Source organism: Notamacropus eugenii, chromosome 1 (genome assembly GCF_028372415.1).
Source record: "Notamacropus eugenii isolate mMacEug1 chromosome 1, mMacEug1.pri_v2, whole genome shotgun sequence".
NCBI lineage: Eukaryota > Metazoa > Chordata > Mammalia > Diprotodontia > Macropodidae > Notamacropus > Notamacropus eugenii.
The window spans coordinates 376,449,253-376,472,674 of NC_092872.1; the positions used below are offsets into that span (position 1 = coordinate 376,449,253).

The following is a 23,422-nucleotide window of genomic DNA, read 5'->3' on the forward strand; positions in this document are numbered from 1 at the left end:
TTCAACTTTGATGAACTGTAATGAATAACCTGAGTCCTAGAAAGCTCTCAGCAGGGAAGTGGGAACCACAGCTATGGAATGTGGTACATGTACATGTCAGACTGGTTCCTATGGCAGTTAATTTGCTTAAATATTTGTCTCCATTGCAAGGAAGGGTTCAGTGGGGAGGGGGCAGTGTAAGAGGACATTGCAATAAAACAAAAGACAACAATAAAACTTTATGCAAAAAAAAAAAAAAAAAGGAAAGAAATGAGGCAGTTTGGCTAGAAGATCTCTAAGCTTCTTTCCAGTTCTATGATCCAGTTCATGATCATATAAACATTTCTATCCTATTGAGACTTCCATTTTGTTTGTTTGTTTAGTAGGGGAAATGGGGGAATTTCAACCTGTGATTTCATTAGTGTAGAGAATTCCCTGCATGGAAACTCTTTACTTCAATGTACATCACAACATCTCAGGTATAAATTACAGTCTCAGAGATAGTTCTGTACAGAGCACTTACCCAGGAAGTTATGCAGCTCACAGAACTGACTCTAAACTCATCATTCTAGCTATTGAGGCATGGTGCCTCTCAGCTCTAGAGGCAACTAGGCAGCTCAGTGGGTAGAGCACTGGACCTGGGCTCTGGAAGGCTTGAGTTCAAACTTGGCTTCAGATACTTACAAGCTGTGTGACCCTGGGCAAGTCACTTAACCTCTGTCTACCACTCCTATGTCTTTGCCAAGAAAACTTCATGGACAGTATTGACATGCTTTCTGACCACAATAACTTCTTATCTATGTAGTGATTCCTAATCAGGTGGCTAAGTGGATAGGCTCATGAGGCCAGGAGTCAGGAAGTTGTTGTTCAGTCATTTCAGTCACATCTGACTCTTCATGACCCTGTTTGGGATTTTCTACAGGATTTTTACATATGAAGAAACTGAAGCAAACAGGGTTAAGTGACTTGCCCAGGGTCACACAGCTAGTAAATGTCTGAGGCTGGATTTGAACTCAGAAGATGAGTCTTCCTGACTCCAGACCCAGCCCTCTCTACTGTGGCTGCCCAGAGACAGGAAAACCTGTGTTCAAATCCTCGCTTCATATGCTTACTGTCTCTGTGTCCCTATGCAGATCACTTACCCTCTGTTTGCCTCAGTTTCCTCATCTGTAAAAGGGGGATAATAACAGTGCTTATCTCCCAAGGTTGTTGTGAAGAGCAGAGGAGATAATAATGGTAAAGTTATACAATATCTAGTACACTGTTGTGGGTCATTCATTCTCAAAGAGGACAATGATATCAGGCAGGCAATATCATGACTTGTGAGGGAACTGGATTTAAGTGAGGCAGGGCTGTGCAAAGTTACCAGCCTCACATCTACATCCATTGGAAAGATATAGATCAGGATGACTGGAGATAACCCTTGATGCCACAGGGGACCTTGGCCTTTTTAAGCTAAAGTCTTTCCCAGGTCTCAGTTTGACTGAGGCAACGCCCATTCAGTGAAATGAGGCAAGAATGTCCTCTTTTACCAAGTCAAAAAGTAAAATCAGTCTGGGAGGGGAAGACCCTCAGGGTTTCTGACCAAAACAGAAACAGTTGCTATTTACACTTATTCTGAACTATCAAAACCCAAACAATAACCTAGTAAGGCTTGGATCTGTTGGCCGCTCAGGGAGAGCCAGAGTGATTTGGCCTTAAGATATGGTCCTTAAAAAAAGAAATCTAGCACATAAATCCCCAGATATCTTGCAAGGTTTTAGCAATCAAAATTTATATTCCTTGGAGCACAGCACCTGCAAGTGAGGGTATGATTCCCTATGTGGACAGAGGGAGAGGAGGGAAAGAGAGAGGGAAGGAAGGAAGGAAGGAAGGAAGGAAGGAAGGAAGGAAGGAAGGAAGGAAGGAAGGAAGGGAGGGAGGAAGGGAGGAAGGAAGGAAGGAAGGAATGGAGGAAGGAAGGGAGGAAGGAAGGAAGGAAGGAAGGGAGGAGGAAGGGAGGAAATCATAGTCCTTTACTAGCACATAGTATTTATTGTTCACTCATTATGGTCGTGTCTGACCCTTCATGATCTCATTTGGGTTTCTCTTGGCAAAACTACTGGAGGGGTTTGCCATGTTCTTCTCTAGCTCATTTAAAAGAAGAGGAAACTGAGGCAAATGAGGTTAAGTGACTTGCCCCAGGTCACACAGCTAATAAGGGTCTGAGGCCAGATATGAATTCAGGAAGATGAGTCTTCCTGACTCCAGGCCCAGTACCACCTAGCTACCTTGGACACATAGCGAGCACTATATAAATGTTAGCTATTTTTCATTTATAAGTTACTTGTGAATTATACTTAATCAGTAAATATTAAATGAAAACATTATAATATTAAATTAAAATCTTCCAAAGACAGCAATAAAACCTAAGTGCCAGCAGCACTTTCAGAGGATCCCAAACCTCAGAGGTCATTAGGTCCAGACTCATCTTACCAAGGAGGAAATGGAGGGCCAGGAAGTTGAAAGGACTTGCCCAAGCTTGCAGAGACAGCAAGCACCTGAACTGGGATTCAAACCCAAGTGTTCTATGGCTCTAGCAATGTTATCTTGCACCATGCCACCTCTTAAGTGAATGGTATCTGCTGCTTAAGTGAATGGTATTCACATCTGTGGACCTTGTAAAAATTCATTTATTTTTTCAGAGCAAAATAAAATGAGCGCTCTCCTTCCTTGACCCATTAAAAAAAAAAGACTACAATTGGAGACTGAAAAACACTTTAACTGTAAAGTTTCACCCAGACAGTAGTCTCACCCAAAGAAATATTCTTCCCTAGAACATCCATCCAGTCAGGGACCCGAGGACAGTAGCAAAAATTTTATTTCTTATGCTAGCTTTATGGTTTTATCACCATTTATAGCATTATGGGATTTGAACTGGAAAGGGATTTTAAGCTATAGATCTTCTTGACCAAATTCCACATTTCATAGAAGAGGAAATGGAGGTCCAGAAAGGGAGCTGACTGACCCAATGTCACAATGGTAAGAGAACCAAGTTTTCTGCTTCCATATTCTCTTTTCACTTTGCCCAAACAGAACAGGGGAGGGGACCCCACCTGAGACCTCCTACACCTGACCTGTTTTACCTTGGCCTTCAACCATCATCCAAACACAGCAGCTTGGTTAGAAAGATGGCTGGGCCACTAGGCTTTACACGGCCGATCAGTGAATTCTCCTTGCCTGGACTTGCTTCCTCTGTTTTGCAAGCACTAGGTATGCTGGCCACAGCCCAACTAAGTGGTGGCTCTTTATTGGGGGTAGGTTGTTTTTTTTTTCAGGCCCCTTTAACTTATTTGGTTGGGCTTATTGCTGTTGCTTCTGTGTTTACAACCCAGTGTTAATCTGTTTACTCCAGCTGGGCTCCGCCTGGCTTGTGATGATTCTCAGCAGCTGGATTGAGGACAACAGTGTTGGGAGAGGTAGGGTATTTAGAAACTGCACAATAACATCATTAGTTCCTGAATGCCTGACCTGGGAAAATTTCCAAGGACGGTGTTATTCTGCCTTCCTCTCTCCTCTCCCTCCTTCAGCCAAAAAGAACTAATTTCTGTGTTGTATTTCTGCAGAGGCCGTATCAGATTCGCTCGGGCACATCTACTCATGATGTCGCTCACATGTTTAAGACAGCAGTTGTGACCTACCCAGCTTCATGGTCAGTGGGAATGGTGACACTGCTGAAAAAGGTAAGAGGAGGAGACAGCACGGTCCCCATGACTAGAGGGGATTATAAATAATTGTGTTAATGTAGCGGTGTACACTTTCAGGCCATTGTACTTAAGAGTCAGAAAGTTCTGGGTTCAAATCCTGCCTCAGATACTTACTAGCTATGTATCCCTGGGTAAATCACTTAACCTCTCTGCTTTAGTTTCTTCAACTGCAAAATAAGGGTGTTGGAGGGCTAATATGCAAATATAGTCTACATGATTTCACATGTATAATTGATATTATTTAGCTTGCCTTCTCAAAGGGTGGGGGAGGGACTGGAGGGAGAAAATTCAGAACTCACAAATGTTTTTAAAATGAATGTTAAAAATAAATAATGTTGTTTTGTTTTGTTCTTTAGAAAGAAAGGGGTTGAGCTCTTTAGCCTCTAAGGTCCGAATTTCTACCTACACTTCTATGATCTTAGGATCTTAAATTTACGAACTTCATCCCATTTGCTTTTCACAATAATTCTAATTGCTAAATAGTGCAAGTATTACACTCCCCATTTTACAGAAAGGAAACTGGGGTCCAAGAAAGAGAAACAACTTGCCAGATGTTCCATATTTAGTGTCAGAGCCAGGACTGAAACTCAGATCCTCAGACTGCATCATTAGAAACATTTCCACTATTCAAAAACTAACAAGTCCTTATACTTGTGTAGTTCTTCTTATAAGGTGCTTCCCTATATATTATCTTATTTAATCTGCTAGATTAAAACATCCTCTCCTTCCTCAAATTTTCCTAGAGTACTTTGTATACACCATATTTTATATCATGGGTATCGGTGAACCTGTCATTTGATGCTCCGTTGTTTCAGTCATGTCTGACTCTCCATGACCCCATTTTGGGTTTTCTTAGTGAAGATGTTGGAGTGGTTTGCCATTTCTTTCTCCAACTCATTTCACAGATGAGGAAACTGAGGCAAACAGGGTTAAGTTTTACAGCTAATAAATGTTGAAGGCCAAATTTGAACTTAGGTCCTCCTGACTCAAGGCCTGGCACTCTATTCCCTGTGCCACCTAGGAGAACCTGTCATACAAAGGATCAAAGATCCTATGCTGGAAAGGGAGGCCATGTAGCTCAGCCTCATCATTTTCATGTAACTAGGTCATTGAGCCCAGTCCTTATGAGCATGCATGGAAGGCCATTGATGAATTTCTCAGTGGCTAGTTCTCCATTACATACATATGAGGAAACTTAGTTCTAGAGAGGAAAAGTATTTTCACATGTGTAATAATAATTGTCAAATTTGAGATTTAGAATCAGATGCCCTGATTCTAAGAGCAGCATGTACACCTCTGCACCTTGTAGGCTTCAAGATCCTTGAAGGCAGACAATATGCCATTTTGTGTCTTTCTAACCTTAGTATCTTGACAAGATAGGAGTGTAATAAGTATTTGTTGAATTGAATATTTGTTAAATTGAATTAAACAGGTATTTATTGAGCACCTACTAGACACTGTGTGACATACAAAAGAAACATAAAATATGATCCTTACCTTAAAGATGTTTAGAGTCTTCTTAAGGAGAGAATGCATTAATGGAGAAATATTTTGTGAGTACCTACTGTATTCACAGAACTGGACTAAGCACTGTAACGATACCAAGACCTGCATTCCTTTATGGGAGCTTATCAGCTGGTAAGAATTCTAAGAGCTGAACACATAGAAAGATTACTATAAATACGAAATGGTGTAGTGTAGGAAAGATGCCAGATGTGGAGCAGAGAGAGTGGATGTCACAGGAATGACTTTAGAAGAAAAGATAAGGGAGACAGGAAGAACAATTGCTCACAATAACATTTTCATCTGACAAGGTTAGATACTACCCTCTGGTGGTTCTACTGAAAGAAATCTCTTGCTTCAGTCTAATTTCTACTGATATAATCCTGATAATAATCTTAAAATCACAGGTCTAGAGCTAGAGGGACTTCTGAGGCCAGCTAATCTAACCCTTTCATTTTAATGATGCAGAAAGAAGAAAGAATAATAATTAAGAATAATAATAGCTAGACTTCATATAGTTCTTTTTTGTAAATATTTTGTTAAATACTTTACAAATATTATATTATTTGATCCTGAGAGGGAGTTTCTATTATTATCTCTATTTTGTAGATGAGGAAACTGAGGAAAATGGAGATTAACTGATTTGCCCAGGGTCATGGAGACATGCCTAGAGGCAGGATTTGAACTCAGGTCTCTTTGACTTCTTGCTTTGTCAGCTGTATCACCTAACTGCTCCTAAAACTAAGGAAATTGAGGCACAAGGAATGTTAAATGTCCTACCAAGGTCATATAGGTCATGTCACAGGAGTTTTTTAACCCAAGTCCATGAATCCAAAATCAGTGCATTCTCCAATCTCTATATACTGCTTCCTTTGAAAGAACATCATGAAAATGCCTCCACTCCAGCTTGCATGGCTGATTCTTTTTGCGTAAAAAGGTCACAGAATTGAATTTTCTCTTTGGTTTCTAAAGTCATTCCATTTTGGTTAGGGAGCAAATCACATCTGTAAAACTTGTACGGGCAAGCCTGTGACCAGTATTGGGCTATCTGGACTTTGTTACTAGGAAACCGAAACATGGGGGTTGTAGTTCCTCAAACTCCCGGTGGTCCTCTGGCTTGTTGCCTTTTTCCTTTGTCTTTGTGCTATGACCCCAGGTCCCCATTGCCAGAGCCCCTTTCCCAGGGCCCACCTTTTCCCATCACATGCTATCTTCCCATGATATCTGGGACCATCAGAGACCATCAGCTGTGTTATGGGAGTTCAGCCTAGATTCTTTGTGGGATAGGTCATTCTCTGTTATGGTATAGAAGCCCCCCAGATAGATTGTCATCAGTCCCCCTTCTCCAATTGAATTTGCCCTAGATACAGTAATTCTTAGTGATCATTCTAAGTACAACTGCTGTCTGAAAGGGTAGAGAGACTTATCTACAGATGTCATTCCCAAGCAGTCCCACCTTCCAAATCTTAAAATGGGAAGGGTGGGATGAGGTAAACAGAACAGCTATTTACCAGCATCTGGATGTAATCTGTAGAAAATAAGAGATAATTTATATGATTGAAACCATAAGAAGAATTTTAAAAAGAAATTGGTAGAATCAGGCTACCCCAAAAAAGGACATCAATTTTCTTTTTCTTTTTTGATTCAGAAAGAATAATATTTCAATCTCATAGTGAAAACTAAATAGGAAGACTTAAGCTCTGTCTTGTCTGGTCTACAGAGCATTATCTAACCTTGTTTGTGACAGTTATCTGGCACTGTTGGAGGCATGGGGAAGGGGAGGGAAGGGTGTATATCTTCCCTCAGTGCTATTTCAACCAAGGTATTTCTTTTTCAGCCTGAATCTGTGGGTGAAAGCATATTTTCAGAACACATTCCCAAGTAACAGAAATTAGTCTGCACGAACCTTACAGATGTTAGGCAGCTGTGACTGTCCACATCTCTTTTAACAGCTTCTCCAAGTTTCTTTCTTCACATAAGTCCTCCCTTCTTGAATGGATAATGTGGTATAAACAAATTTACATTTGCTCCCATTGGTGCCAAGGATATTTGGTAGCTGAACTGACTGTATGCAGGCCAGTGGGTGAGGTACCTTTGTTAGTAATATGTAGTGTAGTGGAAGGAGCTATGGCATCAAAGTCAGGGGTCCTGGGTTCAAATCCTCACTTCAGTACTTAATCTGAGGTCACCGAGTCTCGCTTTTCCTCATCCATAAAATGGTCATCATAATGTTTACAACACCTACCTCCTAGGATTGTGAGGAAAGTATTTTGTAACCATTAAAGTACCTATAATAGTTTTCTATTTTAACTAATTATTCTTACTCATTGGGTGCTAACTTCAGTTTTCTTATGCTGCTAAAGGATTGCAAGCACTATCAGTATTTTCTAAATATGGGCTCCCTGGTTGCCCACTTCAGTTGCTTCTCTAGTTACCTTTGCTCAAAGGATTGCCTTTAAAAGGACAATCACCACAAAACCAAAACACATCCTGTTTCAACGGGAATTAAGTTCCACCGGTCAACTCCTGTTTATCTTTTTTATATCAAGCTATTAAAAATTCACCTCCACCTCCCCTCCAGGAAAGGATACAATAATCACTTCAAAGCAGCACCTCCATAGCAGTGAGTTTAGGGGGAAACAAGTAGGATGCAGCTGAAATGATAACTATTTAATAAAATGGAGATATTAACCAAGGGTGATCATTCTCATTTTGTGGGAAAAGTTCCACTAAAATGAGTGTTATCTGGTGACTTTTGATTGTGGCTTTATCCTGTAGTATCTGGAGCTGGTTTGTGCCTCAAACTATCCCTGCAGACCACATAGAAATCACAAACTAATATTATCTGTGTTATATTATACTTTTATTAATTTTTTTGTTAAACATTTCCCAGTTACATCTTGATCTGATTCCAGCAGCACTAGGAAACAATGCCAGCCTCTTCAGGCTCCCAGACAGGTCAGACAGGTTGTAAGTGCCAGAGCTGGGATTCAAACCCACAGCTTCTTACTCCAAATCCTGTACACTTTCCACTCATCCTTGTCATTCATCTGTGGGTAAAATCATACTGTTTACTTCCCAATTCCAGACAAAGACATGGAAGCTAAGTGGCAGGCTTCTCCATTTTGTTCTCAGTATGGCTGACATGTTTCTAGTTAGAGCCTTACTCTTCCTCATTAGATCATTTCCAGCACAGAGAGAGACCTGTTTATCACATACCAACTAAGCCTTAAGTCTAAGTCAAAGTAAGCATTATCTCTACCTATATAGCTAATATGCCAAATGACCTTCCTTAAAGAAAATCAGACATTGAGTGGAATCAAGCAGGCAATAAATATTTCTTAAGTACCATCTAAGTTACACCATCAAGAACACAAGAAAAATCTCAAAAATTCAAATTTATTTCAGTACTTTATGAGGCCAAGCTTTCTTCTGTTTGGGTGTTTTCTAGCAAGGCAGTTCACAGTCCTCAGCCTCTGTTGATGGTTCAGTGAAATGCTATGGTCAAATTAATTCATCACCTCGTGTCCATTTCTCTAGTGAAGTAAGCTGGTCATCAGATCAGGCACAGTCTGCTCTTTAGCCCATACTCAAAGTCATCTCAAGTTTGTAGGACCTACTAGAACTGACATCACCTTTGAGAAGCCATTGTCCCCTCCACACTTCAGTGAAGTGTTTGCAAGAGACTTTAGTGGAGGCAAAAGCCAATTGTGCGCACAAGGTCATTTATTGTCATATATCCATATCCTAGCTATTTCTATGCTATCTCTTTCACTTTATTTTAACAGCTTATTTAATGCACCAAGCATTATTTAAGTGCCTGCTCTGTGACAAAGGGCAGCTATTGGTGCAGTGGACAGAGTGCCAGGCCTGAAGTCAGGAAGACTTTTTTTTTTTTTTTAGTTCAAATCCTGATTTCAGGCATTTACTAGCTATGCTAACCTGGGCAAGTCACTTAACCCTGTTTGCCTTAGTTTCCTCATCTATAAAATGAGTTGGAGAATGAAATGGCAAACCACTCCAGTATCATTGCCGAGAAAACCCCAAATAGGGTCAGTGTCAGACATGACTGAAATAACGGAACAGCAGCGAAACTCTGTGCAAAGCACTGTTTTAGACATTAGGAACACAAAGATGAAAATTAAAAACCTTTAAAAAATGAAAAATTACCCATGTTTTCAAGGAGCCCGCATCCTACTGGAGTTTACAATATGTAAACAGTTAATAAGTACACATTAATTTGAGGCAGGAAAGAGTAGTGCTGCTAGGAGGCTCGAGAGAAGCTTCCCATTCACAGAAGGCAGCCCCTGAGCTGATCCTTAAAGGAAGATAAGGATCCTCAGGAGATGAGGGGAAGAGGGAGTCCTTGTTAGGCATGGGGGACTTGAGTGGTAGTGAGTTCCTGAGGCTGGTGTCTCATTCATTGGAGGGAAGGAGATTGATCCAAGAGATGTTGTGGAAGTAGAATTGACCGGTCTGCTTACTAGTTGGATGACCATGGGCAAGACCTCTTCTGAGAGTCAGTTACCTTTTCTGTAAAATGAGGGAGGTGGTCTAGATCACTGGTGTCAAACTCAGAAACAGAAGCCCCTAAACTACATGTAAGTATTCCTACAGGGATATTTACTTGACTTAGAAAACCATTTATTAATACTATCTATATGCTGTTGGTTTTTATTTATCTTGCTCAACATTTCCCAATTGCATTTTAATCTGCTTCAGGTTGCACCTGGCAATGTTGTGGGCTCAGTGGTATGTATGAAACCTCTGATCTGAGTGATTTTTCATATTCCTTTCAATTCGAAATCTTTGATTCTATGATTTGGCAGCTGCTTGGATATAGATGGTAGGGAGAAGTGGGGAGAGATATCTGAAGACCTTAGCAATGGGACTGCCCATAAAAATTGACCTCCCTGAGCCTTTCCATACTTCATCATTCAAACTCTTATGTTTTTCTTGGCAGTTGCTTGAACAAAATCCTGACCACAGATTTTCTCAGCTATCAGATGTCCAGGACTGCTCCTACATGGCTGATGTGAACTGGGATGCAGTTCTGCAGAAGAGGCTGATTCCAACTTTCATTCCAAATGTAAGTCAACTGAAAGAAGTCCAACCTCCTACTTCCTCAACCCCCAACCCCCTTCCCCACTGTTCATTTCAATACCTGTTCCAAGTTTAGAGTGTGTTTCTTCCTGCTTTTGAAGGGTCTATAAATTCCAGTCCACTGGGGCTCTAGAGGGCAAAACTCAAACACTGTGTTGCTATGTAGGTGTTTATAGCCTTTGCCTCAAGCCATCCCACACCACGGAAATTGTAGGAGGGAATTCAGTATGATTCAGTACAGGAAGGATCTTAGTATAGGGAGCTCCATATTCATACTTTACCAAGTCCTAGGGACAAGAGAGCTATATGAGGGACAGAGAGGCTACATGATTGAGGAAGAGGCTTGATGTCGCATAACTAATATATGTCAGAGGCAGCAATTGAATCTTTGTCTCCTTAACTCCGAGCTTAGTACCCTGTCCACTACACTAACGTTGCTTCTATAAATTCATCTGTGTGGATTAAATGCAGCAGGATGCTAGCTTATCAATAGCATTACCATATTTAGAGGCATATTGGCAGTCCATTTTATGCTAGTATTTAAGACCCTTAATCTGGTGAAAGTTCAGAGGTTAGGGTCTTTAATGTCACATAGAGCCCTTGTTTCAGGGCTACAGTAATTCAGTCATTGTTCTAATATTCACTGAGTACCAACTTTGAGCTCAGCTCAATGCCAAGAACTTTTAGGGATTAAAAAACAAGAAGACCAAAGGACCCTGTTGTTCTTGAGGGAACTTGCAGCTTACTTGGAGGGACAGACATATTTCACATAATTGCATAGCAAGATAGGGCCGTCTCTGATCACATGTCAAGATACACGTGGCAAAGCAAGAATCACTCTGGCAGTTTAAAATAAAGAGAAACTTTAGTGCGACTTAGCATGTTTGAGGAAATCACTGTTTCCATAAAGCCTCACAGAGTTGGGGAGTGTCCCACGGTCTGGGCTGTATGAATCCTTTGTACAAGGTGAAGGGGAACAACCTAATAAATTTCCCTTAATATGGTGGAGACTAGAGATAAGCTTCTTTCCCTAGTAAGTTAATTTTGTTGTTGTTGAGTTGGTTCAGTTGTTTCTGACTCTTCATGACCCTATTTGGGATTTTCTTGGCAAAGATAATGGAGTTGTTTGCCATTTCCTTTTCCAGGTCATTTTACAGACAAGGAAACTGATGCAAACAGAGTTAAGTGACTTGCCAAGGGTCACACAGCTAAGAAGTATCTGAGGCCATATTTGAACTCAGGTCCTCTGGATTCCAGGCTCAGGTGCTCTAGCCATCGTGCCCACCTAGCCAAATAGTAACATAGAACTTAGAATTGAACGGGTCCTTAGAGATCATGTAGTTCAATCCTCTCATTTTATAATGGAAAGTTATAAAGAGTACTTGCTTCTGTCCACACAAAGTCAGTAGAAAAGCCAGAATTTAATTCCAACCCTTCTGCTTACAAATTCATTGCCTCTCCCATTAAACCCCACACCAGCCTCTATGTGAGCGGTCTCATTAGTGCCCTAGCACTTTTCAAGCAACGAAACCCTACAGTGACCCAAAAAGTTTACAAACAAGAATGGTAAAATGTCACTTAGAAAAGATGTTTGTCTCCCTTTCTACACATGGTGGGCTTATGAGAAGGCAAAGAGAATAAAATATGAGCATGAAGAACGATGAGCGTTCTATGCCACGGAAGGAGGAGATAAATTATGTACAGCATCTGGTGGGAGCTCTGCTCTCTTTGTTGTCTTGAGCTGATTTCATTGAGACTGAGTTCAGTGCCCTTAGTTCCCTAGATCTGACCCATCTGGAAAACAAACTAAAAGGCTGAGTCCAGTGAGGGAGGCAACCTTTTCTTTTTTTCCCTACAGAAAGGTAGACTGAACTGCGATCCCACCTTTGAACTTGAAGAAATGATTTTAGAGTCCAATCCTCTTCACAAGAAAAAGAAACGACTGGCAAAGAAAGAGAAGGATACCAGGAAATGTGAATCCTCCCAGGTGAGCAACAGAAGCCACCTATGCCCAGTGCCTGCTACCTGGGGCTCACAGGAAACAGGCATTTAGAGTTGCTAGTGTGTTCTGCAACTCAGTACTCTGCCCGTGTAGGGGAATGGTTTGTGCCAGGAGGTTATTGTTTCAGTGAGCTGTATTTTGCTAAGAATGAAGTTTGGTTAGCCCATGCCCAGAGGTGTTCTGGCAAATATTTAACAACTGGCTCCCCAGGGAGGGGAGGGGAATGTACTCACAACATACTTTACAATTTATGTATTTCTTTATTTAATTTTTGATTTATGGAATAAAAAAAGCCTCTCCATAACATAGTAAAATTTAAAAAAAAAAGATGATGGCACATGAAACTGCAAATCTGTTACATATAATTTGCTATTCCTTTTAAACATATAATAAAGTTATCATGTAATTTTTTTCCTTTTTTCCCCCTTTACCATGCCCCACCCTAGACATGGCTACCATCAGACACAAATATACATAATAAACCAAGCCCTGATTTATAGTATTTGCTGATCTCCAAGTTGTAAATACTGACTGAAAATATAATGATCAGTTCCAGCTAGTTTCAACATACCTAAGTACACTTAATAATATCTTGTCCATTTATCCAATTATTGTTTATTAAGCACTTCCAATGTGCATAGCATTGGGCTGGGAGGTTCACAAAAGACAAAACAACATTCCTGGAGGAACTCATCCTAGCATGACAAATGACAAATGCTATCTAATCTCAACTTGACCCTTCCTGCTGCATGACAGTCCTTTTATTGACTCTCATGTTCCAACCCTGCTCTTCTCTCCTCAAACCCCTACACTACTCTCACTCCCATCCTTCTCATCAGAGACCTTACCTCCTATTGGGAAAATCGAGGCAATTCATTGTGAGGTCCTTCTCCATTGTTTCACACCTCTACATCCTTCTCATCATTCCCCATTTTGCTCCAATCTCCAAGTAAGATATGGTCCTTCTCTCTGTGTCAAGGTCAATCCCTACAAAGACTTTTTCTCCAAGTATTTGTTTCCTTTCTAATCTAACTACGTTACTTGTGCAAATGCTTTTTGATTTCATGTAATTAAAATTGTCCATTTTATCTTTTGTGATCATCTCTATCCCTTGTTTTGTTAAGAATTCTCACTCATTCATCATTATGAGATGTAGCTCCTTTTCTCTTCCTCTAATTTGTTTATGATTTGATCTTTTATGTTTAGGTTATGTATTCATTTGGACTTTATTGTGATACATGTGTGAGAAGTCAACTCACTCTTCAATTCTAGATCCGATGGTCTTTTTTTTTTTTTTTACCTATTTGAGTTCTCTATGATTTTTGTCACTATCTCTTTTTCTCAAAACTTTCTCTTCCCCTGATTTCTGTGATATTGTTTTCTTTTTGTTTTCCTCCAACCATTTTGACCTGTCATCATGGAAGTTTTCTAAGGTTCTGTTCTGAGCCCTCTTCTCTCACTATACTTTCCTTCTTGATCTCATCTATTCCCAAGGGTTCAATTATCATCTTTTTACAAGTGAGACCAAAATCTAAGTATCCAGTCCTTATCTCTCTATTGTACTCTAGTCTTGCATCACCAAATGCCCACTGGACATATTCATTTGGATGTCCCACTGGCATTCCAAAATGGAATTTCCCTGACTACACCTGATACTCTTCCAAACCTCCAAACCTTTCTATTGAGGGCACTACCATCCTCCTACTCACTAAGGTTCACGACCTCAGCATCAGTTTTGACTCTTCCCTCTCTCCCACGCCCCATATCTGAACAGTTGCCAAATATTTTCAATTCTCCTTGCCTCCAGTTCCCTGCATCCATTTCCTCCTCCCAACTCATTCTATCGTAGCCCAGGTCCTCAACATTTCTTGCCTGGCCTATTTCTGAAGGCTCCTAATTAGTTTCCTTGAATGTAGCCTCGCTCCTCTCCAACCCATCGTTCAGGTAGCTGCCAATGAAATAATAGTCATTAACATTTATAACATGCTTACTACGTGCCAGACACTATACAATTATAATCTCATTTCATCTTCACAACACCCTTGGGAGCTAGGCGTTATTATTATTCCCATTTTAGAAATGAGGAAACTGAGGCAAACAGAAGTTAAGGGACTTGCCCAGGATCAGGCACCTAGTAAATGTCTAAGGCTGGATCTGAACTCAGGTCTTTCAGTGTTCTATTAACTGCACCACCTAGCTGCCCAGCTATATTATCTTCCTAAGGCACTAGTCTAACCACATCACTACCCTCTTCAAAAACCTTCGGTGCAGCCACACTAATTCTAGGTCAAGATGCAAGTTCTGCCCTCCCAGTCTGGCTCCAAGCTGCCTTTGCATACTTATCTCCTATTATTCTCTTTACATTTCAGCAGAAATAGCTACTAAGCTATTCCCTGTACGTGTCATTCCATCCCCCACTTCTGTTCCCCATACCAGGAATGGACTCCCTCCCAATCTTCACTTCCACAAATACTTATCTTTCTTCAAGGCTTAGCTCAGATACCATCTCCTCCACAGAGCTTGCCTTATCTAACTCCAATCTCCTGCCTCAAATTAATATTTATTTATTTGTCTATACATATCAGTACTCTCCCAAGGAAAATATAAACTCCTGAAGGACCGACAAGGAGTTTTATTTTTGCTTTGGATTCCCAGGGCCTAGCACCATGCCTTTCACAGAGCCCAAGGCATTTAAATAAACATTCATGTAGTTCAGCTGAGATGACACAGTGCCTATCCTTGAAAAGCACATGGTTCAAGGAAGAAATAAGGCAGACATATAAAAAGTAAATTCTAAATGGTACAAAAGCCCTGTAAAAGTTCCATAATAAGAAATAACAGAAGTGACAAGGAGAGATGAATTGGAAATAATTCCTTTAAATTGCATTGTTTTTTTATATTTTTCAAAACACCTTCATTTATGCTGTCTCATTTGATCTTTCCAACACCTCCTGTAACACAAGGACATCCTTGTGTTACTACAGCCAGCTCAAACTGGCTGGGGAGCTGGTTGTTAAATGTTCAATGAGAACATTTACATCCTGGAAATTGGGAAATGCTTCAAATCAGGTGTTGATTTATTGTTATATTGATTGTCTAGACTTAAGAAAGTGATGAAGAAAATGTTAATAATGCAGATTAAATGTAAAAGTGTGTTGTACTTTTTTTTTGAAGAGCTGATTGTTAAACATTTACCATTACATCCCTAGATATAACCCACTTACATGAAAACTTTTTGGGTCTTTAGTAAATTTTAAAGAGTATAAGAGGATCTTAATGATGTGGCCTCCATACTTTACAAAGAAAAAATGAATGCAGGTGGGAGGTGGGGATAGGTAGCCAACTATCATATACAGGAAATACAATAGAGTTTGAATGCTTGACAATTTAGTTCGAGTAAAGACCTCAGTGTCAGGTACCTTCCTGCCAGGTGATCTTCAGAATCTTTCTAAGGCAGTTCAAATGGAAGCAATTCAGTTTCATGGCATGGTGCTAAGTAGAGTGTCCATACAACAATGAGGTCAGCACAATGGCTCTATAGACCTTCAGTCTGGTGGTCAGTCTATTCTCTTCCATATTTTCTCTTCTCTTCCATACTTTCCTCTGGAGCCTCCCAAACACTGAGCTAGCCTAAAAGACTTGTATGGAGAAATCATACAAGGCAAGCACCCATGTGGTGGTCAGAAAAAGCAACTCTCAAGGTCTCTTAAGAACTTTAGAATTGATTGAATGACATGGGAGGCACTGGTACAGGGCTGCAAAGTATGGTGTGCCCTCATCAGAAAAGGTGCAGTGCTCTAAGAGTAAAACAGAACTGACACAGCTCAAAATAAACAGGAGATGCCCAAATTTAGAAAATCCATCCCAAATGTCCCCATGGACTGTTTGTACCAACTGGTGGTAGAGCATTCCAAGCTCATATTGGTCTGAACAGCCACAGTACACTGTAACTGGGCTCTAACATGGTAATGTCATTTTGGTCCACTTCGAGAATAAAGAACGACACCCATAGGAAATACACCCAGGCCAGGGTTGGATCTGGCCTATGTTATTGCCCATCTTCTGTGCCCCCTGAGTTTCAGTCAATGGAGCTACTTTCCCAGAACTGAACTGAACATTTGAAACAAGAATCTTAGGGTTTGCCTTTGGCCACCAGCCTCACATGAGAAGGATTAAAAACACCCTGTGCTGAACTCTGGCTTCATTCTGTATTGCTTAAGGATCACATTTTCTTTAAAAAAAAAAAAAAAAAAAGACCCAACACTTAACAGGAGATTTTGGATTTAAGCCACGAATGTGGAAAGGAGGCCAGCAACCCAAGCATGAATATTTTAGTGGCATCCAGATGTCTCCTGATACCCAACTTTTGAAACTCTGTCCTCAGCTATAGGGGAAAGAATCCCTGCCTAAGGAACTTTTACCAGGCTAGAATAGTTTACCTTCTCCCTGCTCCCTCCAGAGGCATTATCAACATGACTGGTTTTCATTCAAAGTAATTGGGTAAATCTCATAACTTCTCTGAGCCTCAGTTTCCTATCCTAGTCTATAAAATGGAGATCAAGGTACCTGGAGTAACTATCTCAGAGGGTTGCTGTGAGATTCAAATAGGATACTATATGGGAACTGCTTTGCAATCCTCAAAGCATTCCAGAAATGGGAAGTATTAGTCATAAGAAAACAGGCTTCGTTTGCAATTTCACAGAATCACAGAATGTCAAGGTAGCCAGGACCCAGGTCATCTCCTTCAGCACCTTTATTTTAGAGGAAAAAATGGAGGTAAGAAAAGGAAAGGGATTACCTAAAATCACTCAATTAGCAAGTGGCAGAGCTGGAATTTAAACATGATTTCAAGCCCAATATTCTTTCCAATAATAAAGCTTATTTTATGTAGAATGTTTATGATTTACCAAACACTTTACATATATTCTTCATTTGACCCTCACAACCCCCCCAAGGTAGATACTATAGGTTACCCTAATCCTCATTTCTCTGATGGGGATTTTTGTTGCTTCTTTTCAATCATGTCTGACTTTTCCTGACCCCATTTGGGCTTTTCTTGGCAAAGGTACTAGAGTGGTTTACCATTTCCTTCTCCAGCTCATTTTACAGATGAGGAAACTGTGGCAAACAGTTAGTAGGTGTCTGAGGTAGGATTTGAACTCATGAAGATAAAGTCTTCCTGATTACAAGCCTAGAGTTCTATCCACTGCACCACTTCACTTCCCTCTAATGGAGATAGTCTGGCTCAAAGATGATGACTGGCCCAAATTTATCCAAGCTAATAATTTCAGAGGTAGAAATAAAATTCAATTCTCTTCTGACTTTAGATTAATCATTCAGTGAATTTATTAAGCACCTACTATGTGCCAGACACTGTGCCATACACTGTGCAAAAGACAGCCCCTCTTCTCAAGGAACATGCAGACGACTAGGTACAATTAAGCTATATACAGGAAAAACTGGAAATAGTCTCTCCACTGCATCAGGGTGCCATTCATCAAAGGTCCCTGCTATACACAAAAGGTTGTTGGTTTTTTTTTAGTACACTAAGGAAGTGCCTCTGACTAAATTCTTCTGTTAAGAAAGAATTAAAAAAATGAGACTTTTTAATCGATAGGAAGAATCGATTAAGGAAGAAAATGCCCTCATTTCACCTTCTTATGTGTGTGTGAAAAAAACCCTCTTAATTAAAGGGACCTTGTTGTATTCTTTTTCTTAAAAGAAAATCTTTAAAGGTCAACCACCTTTATGAACTGCAGGGGCAGTCTGAATATTTTATAACATTCACACAAAGTGGGTTTTTTGGCAAACATATTTTAAGGTCTTGCTATCTCCATAACCCATAATCCCAAACTGCCTTGTGTTGTCACTTAACTCTCTTTTGTTTGTCTTTCTGTTTGTCTCTCCAAGCTCGTTGATGGCAGAGATTCTGCCTTCTACTCCATCTTTGTATTGCCCACTGAGCACAAGATGCCCAGGACCTGGCAGAGGCTAGACAAACACTTGTTAAGTGGATGCTTTGGAAGCATCTCCCTCCCCTCCATGGAGACTTCCCATCTGCTGTGAAATCTGAATCTGAAATAGAGAACCTATACTTTACATGAAAAAGATATTTGAAAGAAATGATCAGTGAACTCAAATCAAACACAAGGGGTCCCAAAAGTTTAATAAGTTTAAAACCACACTGACTGAGATTGGTAACTTAATAAGCCACATGTACATACTGTCTTACATTAGCAAAGAACTGGACTCATGTGAGTTATTACTAACCTTATCCTGTAGCCCCTGGTATTTCTTCCCCTATGTCTCTAGGGCTTCAGGGTATAATAAATAAGATAAAGTAAAAATTAATTTAAATTAAACTTTGTTCTTTACTAAAGGTCTTTCTCTCTTCTTCCCTTCCCTCATCCCCACCCCACTGCAAATGACTTTATTGTTTTTTTGCCATTAGAACATTTCCCATACTTTGCTTCTCTCTAGACTTTGATTATTTTTTAAACTTCATATTTAAAAAAAGTTACAGGATCCCACTCAAAAGCTCAAACCCTTTGCTCTCTGTTCCAAATCATCTCTTTCTTCTCCCTCATCTGAAACTCAGATCACAGTAATAGATTTAGAGTTAGAAGGGATTGCAGTAACCATTTTATCCAACAATACCCCCGCCTCCATTTTACAAATAAAGAAACTGAGTCCAAGGGAGGTTAAGATGGGAAGTCTCCATGGAGAGGAGGGAGATACTTCGAAGGCATCCACTTAACAAAGTCAGAAAAGTAGTAAATAGCAAAGTAGGATTTGAATCCAGGTCTTCTGACTCCAAAACCATTGATCTTTCCACTTGGACCAGCTATCACCAGATTGGTATAAGCTTCGTTTAATGTGGCACCACATTTCCAGGTGCCACATCATCGTTCCCTGGCTTGGCTAGTAATTTCTTCAACAACATTCTTCCTTTCCTTTTACTCTCATTAATTTTTATTTCCTTTTTTCATAGTATACTAGATTTAGAACTTTGAGGGATCTTAGAAGTCTTTCTACTCTCCTCCCCTACTTCCCTCCTTCTCTATTTTATAGGGAGGAAGGAAACAAACATTTATTAGGTACTGCGCTAAGTACTTTACAGATATTATCTATTTGATCCACACAACAACTCTGGGAAGTAAGAGCTATTATTCCCCTCCTCCATTTTACAAATAAAGAAACTGAGGGAGAGAGAAGTTAAGTGACGTGCCCAGGGATAAGAAATGTCTGAGGTCAGATTTGAACTCAGATCTTCCTGATTCCAGGCTCAGTGTTCCATTCACTGTGCCCCCCAGTTGCCTCTGTCTATAAATGAGGAAACTGAGAAGCAGAGAAGTGATTTGCCTAAAAGCACATGAGTAATAAGTAGTGGACAGAAGTTGAACCCAGGTCTAACACTATTTCCATTGCCTCATGCTGTTTTCCGTTTTTCCTTTTTTGTAAAGTCGGCCAGGCCTCTTTCTTACCTACATTCCCTCTTCCTTTTCTTCTGAATACTCATTTCTGTTTTGACCCTTCAGAAGTCTCCTGCAATAACTCTAAGAGTCTTTCTTTGGTGCCCCTGCCAAGAATTCCTGAGAGTCCTACTTCTATATACTACCTTCTCTACTCAGTGTAACTAAACCTTTTAACTGCCCTTTTAACTAAATCACACTTTGACAGCCTAGGGAGTGCAACCTTTTGTCTCTGGAATTTCTTTTAGTTGCATTCTGTCAGCCTTCTGCGTTGGGAAAGTCAGTGAGTACTCTTAGATCTCCCTTTTGGACTTCTTGTTAGGTATAAAACAAGAGGTTGAGTTGTGTAATTATGATGGCCAAGCTCTACCCGTTTAAAGAGAGGAGAGCATGGACTTCCTTTGCAGGGGTGGAGGCCTAAGGGTGTGTAACATTGCATATACTATTAGACTCAGTTGAAATTTTGATTAGTTTTGCTGAACAGCTTTTTTTTCTCATTTTTATTTTTTCCTAGAAAGGATGCTTCCCCTGTGTGGGGAAGAGAGGAGAAATGAAGATGATATAAAAATAAAAGATCCACATATGTATTCAAAGGATAAGAAGTTGACAAGGAATAACTTCTCAACCAAACTTTCCCTTACAAATAACATGTCTCCAAAAGTAATTTAGGGAAAACTTTCTGGTAAACATTCAAAACTTTTGCTCTGGGACTCTCATTCCTCCCAGGCCCCATGTTTGTTGACCACTTCTTAAGGTTAAGTTCTTTCAAGCAGGTACTTTGTACAATAACACTGTTGGACATAGTTAATAGCCTGTTCACTTGAGCCAAAGTACATTTAAGAAGTCTCTGATGAATGAATGTCACAGTGTTTGAAGTGAACAGTCAGATGGAATTAAATGGGATCCCAGAGGAGAGCGATTATTCTGGGCCACTCAGTAGAACATCTGAACCTTTCACCATAGGATAGGAAAAGCATGGTGGGCAGGTGACCTGCAGGAGAGACTCTCACGTGCTACTTCTGTGGCCTCATTTCAGAGCCATTTTCCCCCAAGGCAGTTATCACCTCTGACTTCATCCTGGGATAAACAGCTGATGACTACTCACTCACCAGATACTCACTGCTGTCCAGGTTAAACAGCTACCTAAACAAGTCCTTCCAGCTCAGGTAGAGAGGTGACAATTTCTTTACTTGCCTGAAGAGTATTGCTCCCCTTTCCTTTGCCAGATAGGAATGTATACGGTGCTGATTTCAGTCCTCTTACTGATACTGCCCTCTGCCAGGTTTTGGTTACCTCCCTTTGATGTAGCTGCCTCATCTGCTCTAGCCTTTCTCTTGGGAACTATTGAGGGGACAGGGAAGGGTAGGGCCAGGATCTTACAGAGTTGGACCTTCCTACCCAAATCAGCCGTTCAGTTTGATAACTGGGGGAGGGGGGCGAATATGCTTCAAGCTCTGCTAGAAAATTTAATACTTAAGTAGATGTGGTCATAGTTTAGGGTTAGGGCTAAGGAAAAGGCAGTGTGGAATAGTGAAAAGAACACTTGTCCTGAGTGTGAATCCTACACTCTGCTACTTACTAATTACTTATGACTGAGGAGTAACTCAGTTTTCTCTCTGAATCTCAATTTCCTCTGCTGTCAAATGAGGGTTTGGGGCAAGGTAATCTTTAAGGTTCCTTCCACCCTTCTATTTATATAAATAGGGACTGGACCCATGACTTTACTGGTAGAGAAAACTCCCAGGTGAGGAAGCTCCCTCTACTAGAGCAGGTTGGTGCCTTCTCTACAGCTAGTGAGGGTTGCTTAGAGCACCGAGAGGTTCAGTAATTTGTCCAATGTCAGAGGTGGTGCCTAAACCCAGGTCTTCCTGTTTCTGAAGGCGTAGAGGCTGTGGAGGTGAGCATCCATTGTCTTTTCCCTATAAATACTTTCTGAAATTATCATCCTTGTCCAAAGTAGAGGTATTGAATTCAAATTCTGGATGATACCCCCTAAATGACCTTGGGTGAGTTTCTGGCCCTCTTTGGGTTTCAGTTTCCTCCTCTCAAAAATAAGGGGATTAGATTACAGGGGCCCTTTGAACTCTAAGTCTTATGACTGTCTGGTCCTATTGAATACATTATAAGCAATTGGGAAGTAACTATTGATTGATTATGGAGCCTGTCTGCTAACCTTTCTTTCCTTATTTCCACCTGGCAGGTTTGCCTTCTTCAGGAGCACCTTGAATCAGTCCAGAAGGAATTCGTAATTTTCAACAGAGAAAAGTAAGTCACTCCTAGAAAAGGCCCGGTCTAGTAAATGTGATAGATGTCTCAGCTAAAACTTCTCTCAGAACTACTATTTTTAAATTTACCAACTGGTGTGAAGGAGTAGTGCTGTAAGGAAGATGAATGCTTCTCACCTCTGCCATCCACTGGTGAGGAAAGCAGAGGCATTATTAGTTGATCCTTTAAATCAGTAATGTTGGGTTTGTTTGTTTTTTCACTCCTACATGTCCTTTTTCCTTTCAAGGCTTAAACCTTTTCTCTTTTTATCTGAAGGGTAAGAAGGGAACATAATAAGAAGCTGGCACAACCCAAAGACCCAGAAGATGGTCAGAACAACAACCTGTGAGATCTTCTCCATTCTCTTTCCACAACATTAATCGATTGCTCTGCACATGGGCTTCTGAATCCTCCATTTAGAATGCTCAGACAGTAGTTCTCACCTGCCCCCCACCACCACTTACAAATGCCCAAAGCATGCTGTGGTAGAGCACTAGACCAGAAGCCAGGAGACCTGGGGTCTAGTCCCAGTTCTACCGCTAATAACTCTGACCTTAGGCAAGTCACATCCCTTCTGTGGGGCTAAGTTTCCCTTATCTGTAAAATGAGAAAATCTGTTACAGATCCCTGTTAGCTCTAATAGACTATGACTCTGAATAGTGTTGGAGGTTTACGTGTTAATGTGGTGCAAAGAACATAAGACTTAGACTTACAAACCCAGCACTGGCACACTGTGTGGCCACTGGCAAATGGCTTTACCTTTCTGAGCTTCAATGGATATTTGGGGTAGTAATATTTGCACTACCTATATAAGACCAACCTCACAGGGCGAGTTTTTATTACATTTAACCCCTTTTCTCCTCCTTGTCACACTGTGGAAAATTTAGAGATTGGGGAAGGCCTTTCTATCCTAAAAAATTAATGAAAGGGAGTCAGAATGCCTTAGCCCATCTAAGCATCAAGTAGATAGGAATCTGTCCAGGAAAAAATAAAAAGAATGGGACTTAATGAACCATAAGGCTCTCTGTGAAAGAGAACCCCCCAAACAGGGACCTTCTCACAGTAACAGTGACCTTCAGCACTAACCAACTCTGTCAGATAGGAAGTTTGATCTGATGTCAAGCAGGATGTCCTTCAGTATGAGAGATGAATTAACCTTGACCAAGACACAAAGAAACACTGACAGTGTCTCTTTCTTGCTAAGTTCATCAACCAACTCTAGGGCAAGTTGGTGGCTGATCAAGGGAGCAAGCCATTCTGGGAGTAGAATGTATAGAATTAAGGCCTGTGAGAAAACCAGAGATGGGAACAGGGCTGGAAAGAGATAGAAAGTGAGAGTGTTAGCTGGCTAC

The 23,422-nt window shown here is 40.6% G+C and overlaps 1 protein-coding gene across 1 annotated transcript in view; it reads left to right on the plus strand.

The window, feature by feature from the left end:
• The window catches only part of STK32A (serine/threonine kinase 32A), a 152,195-nt gene extending 128,996 nt beyond the window's left edge, over positions 1–23,199 (plus strand). The window contains exons 9-13 of the mRNA XM_072630673.1: positions 3,585–3,701; positions 10,192–10,317; positions 12,190–12,318; positions 22,006–22,070; positions 22,347–23,199. Coding sequence (XP_072486774.1) covers positions 3,585–3,701; positions 10,192–10,317; positions 12,190–12,318; positions 22,006–22,070; positions 22,347–22,419 — 510 coding nt within the window. The 3' untranslated portion in view covers positions 22,420–23,199. The remainder of the gene's footprint in view (positions 1–3,584; positions 3,702–10,191; positions 10,318–12,189; positions 12,319–22,005; positions 22,071–22,346) is intronic.
• Positions 23,200–23,422: the final 223 nt, after the last annotated feature.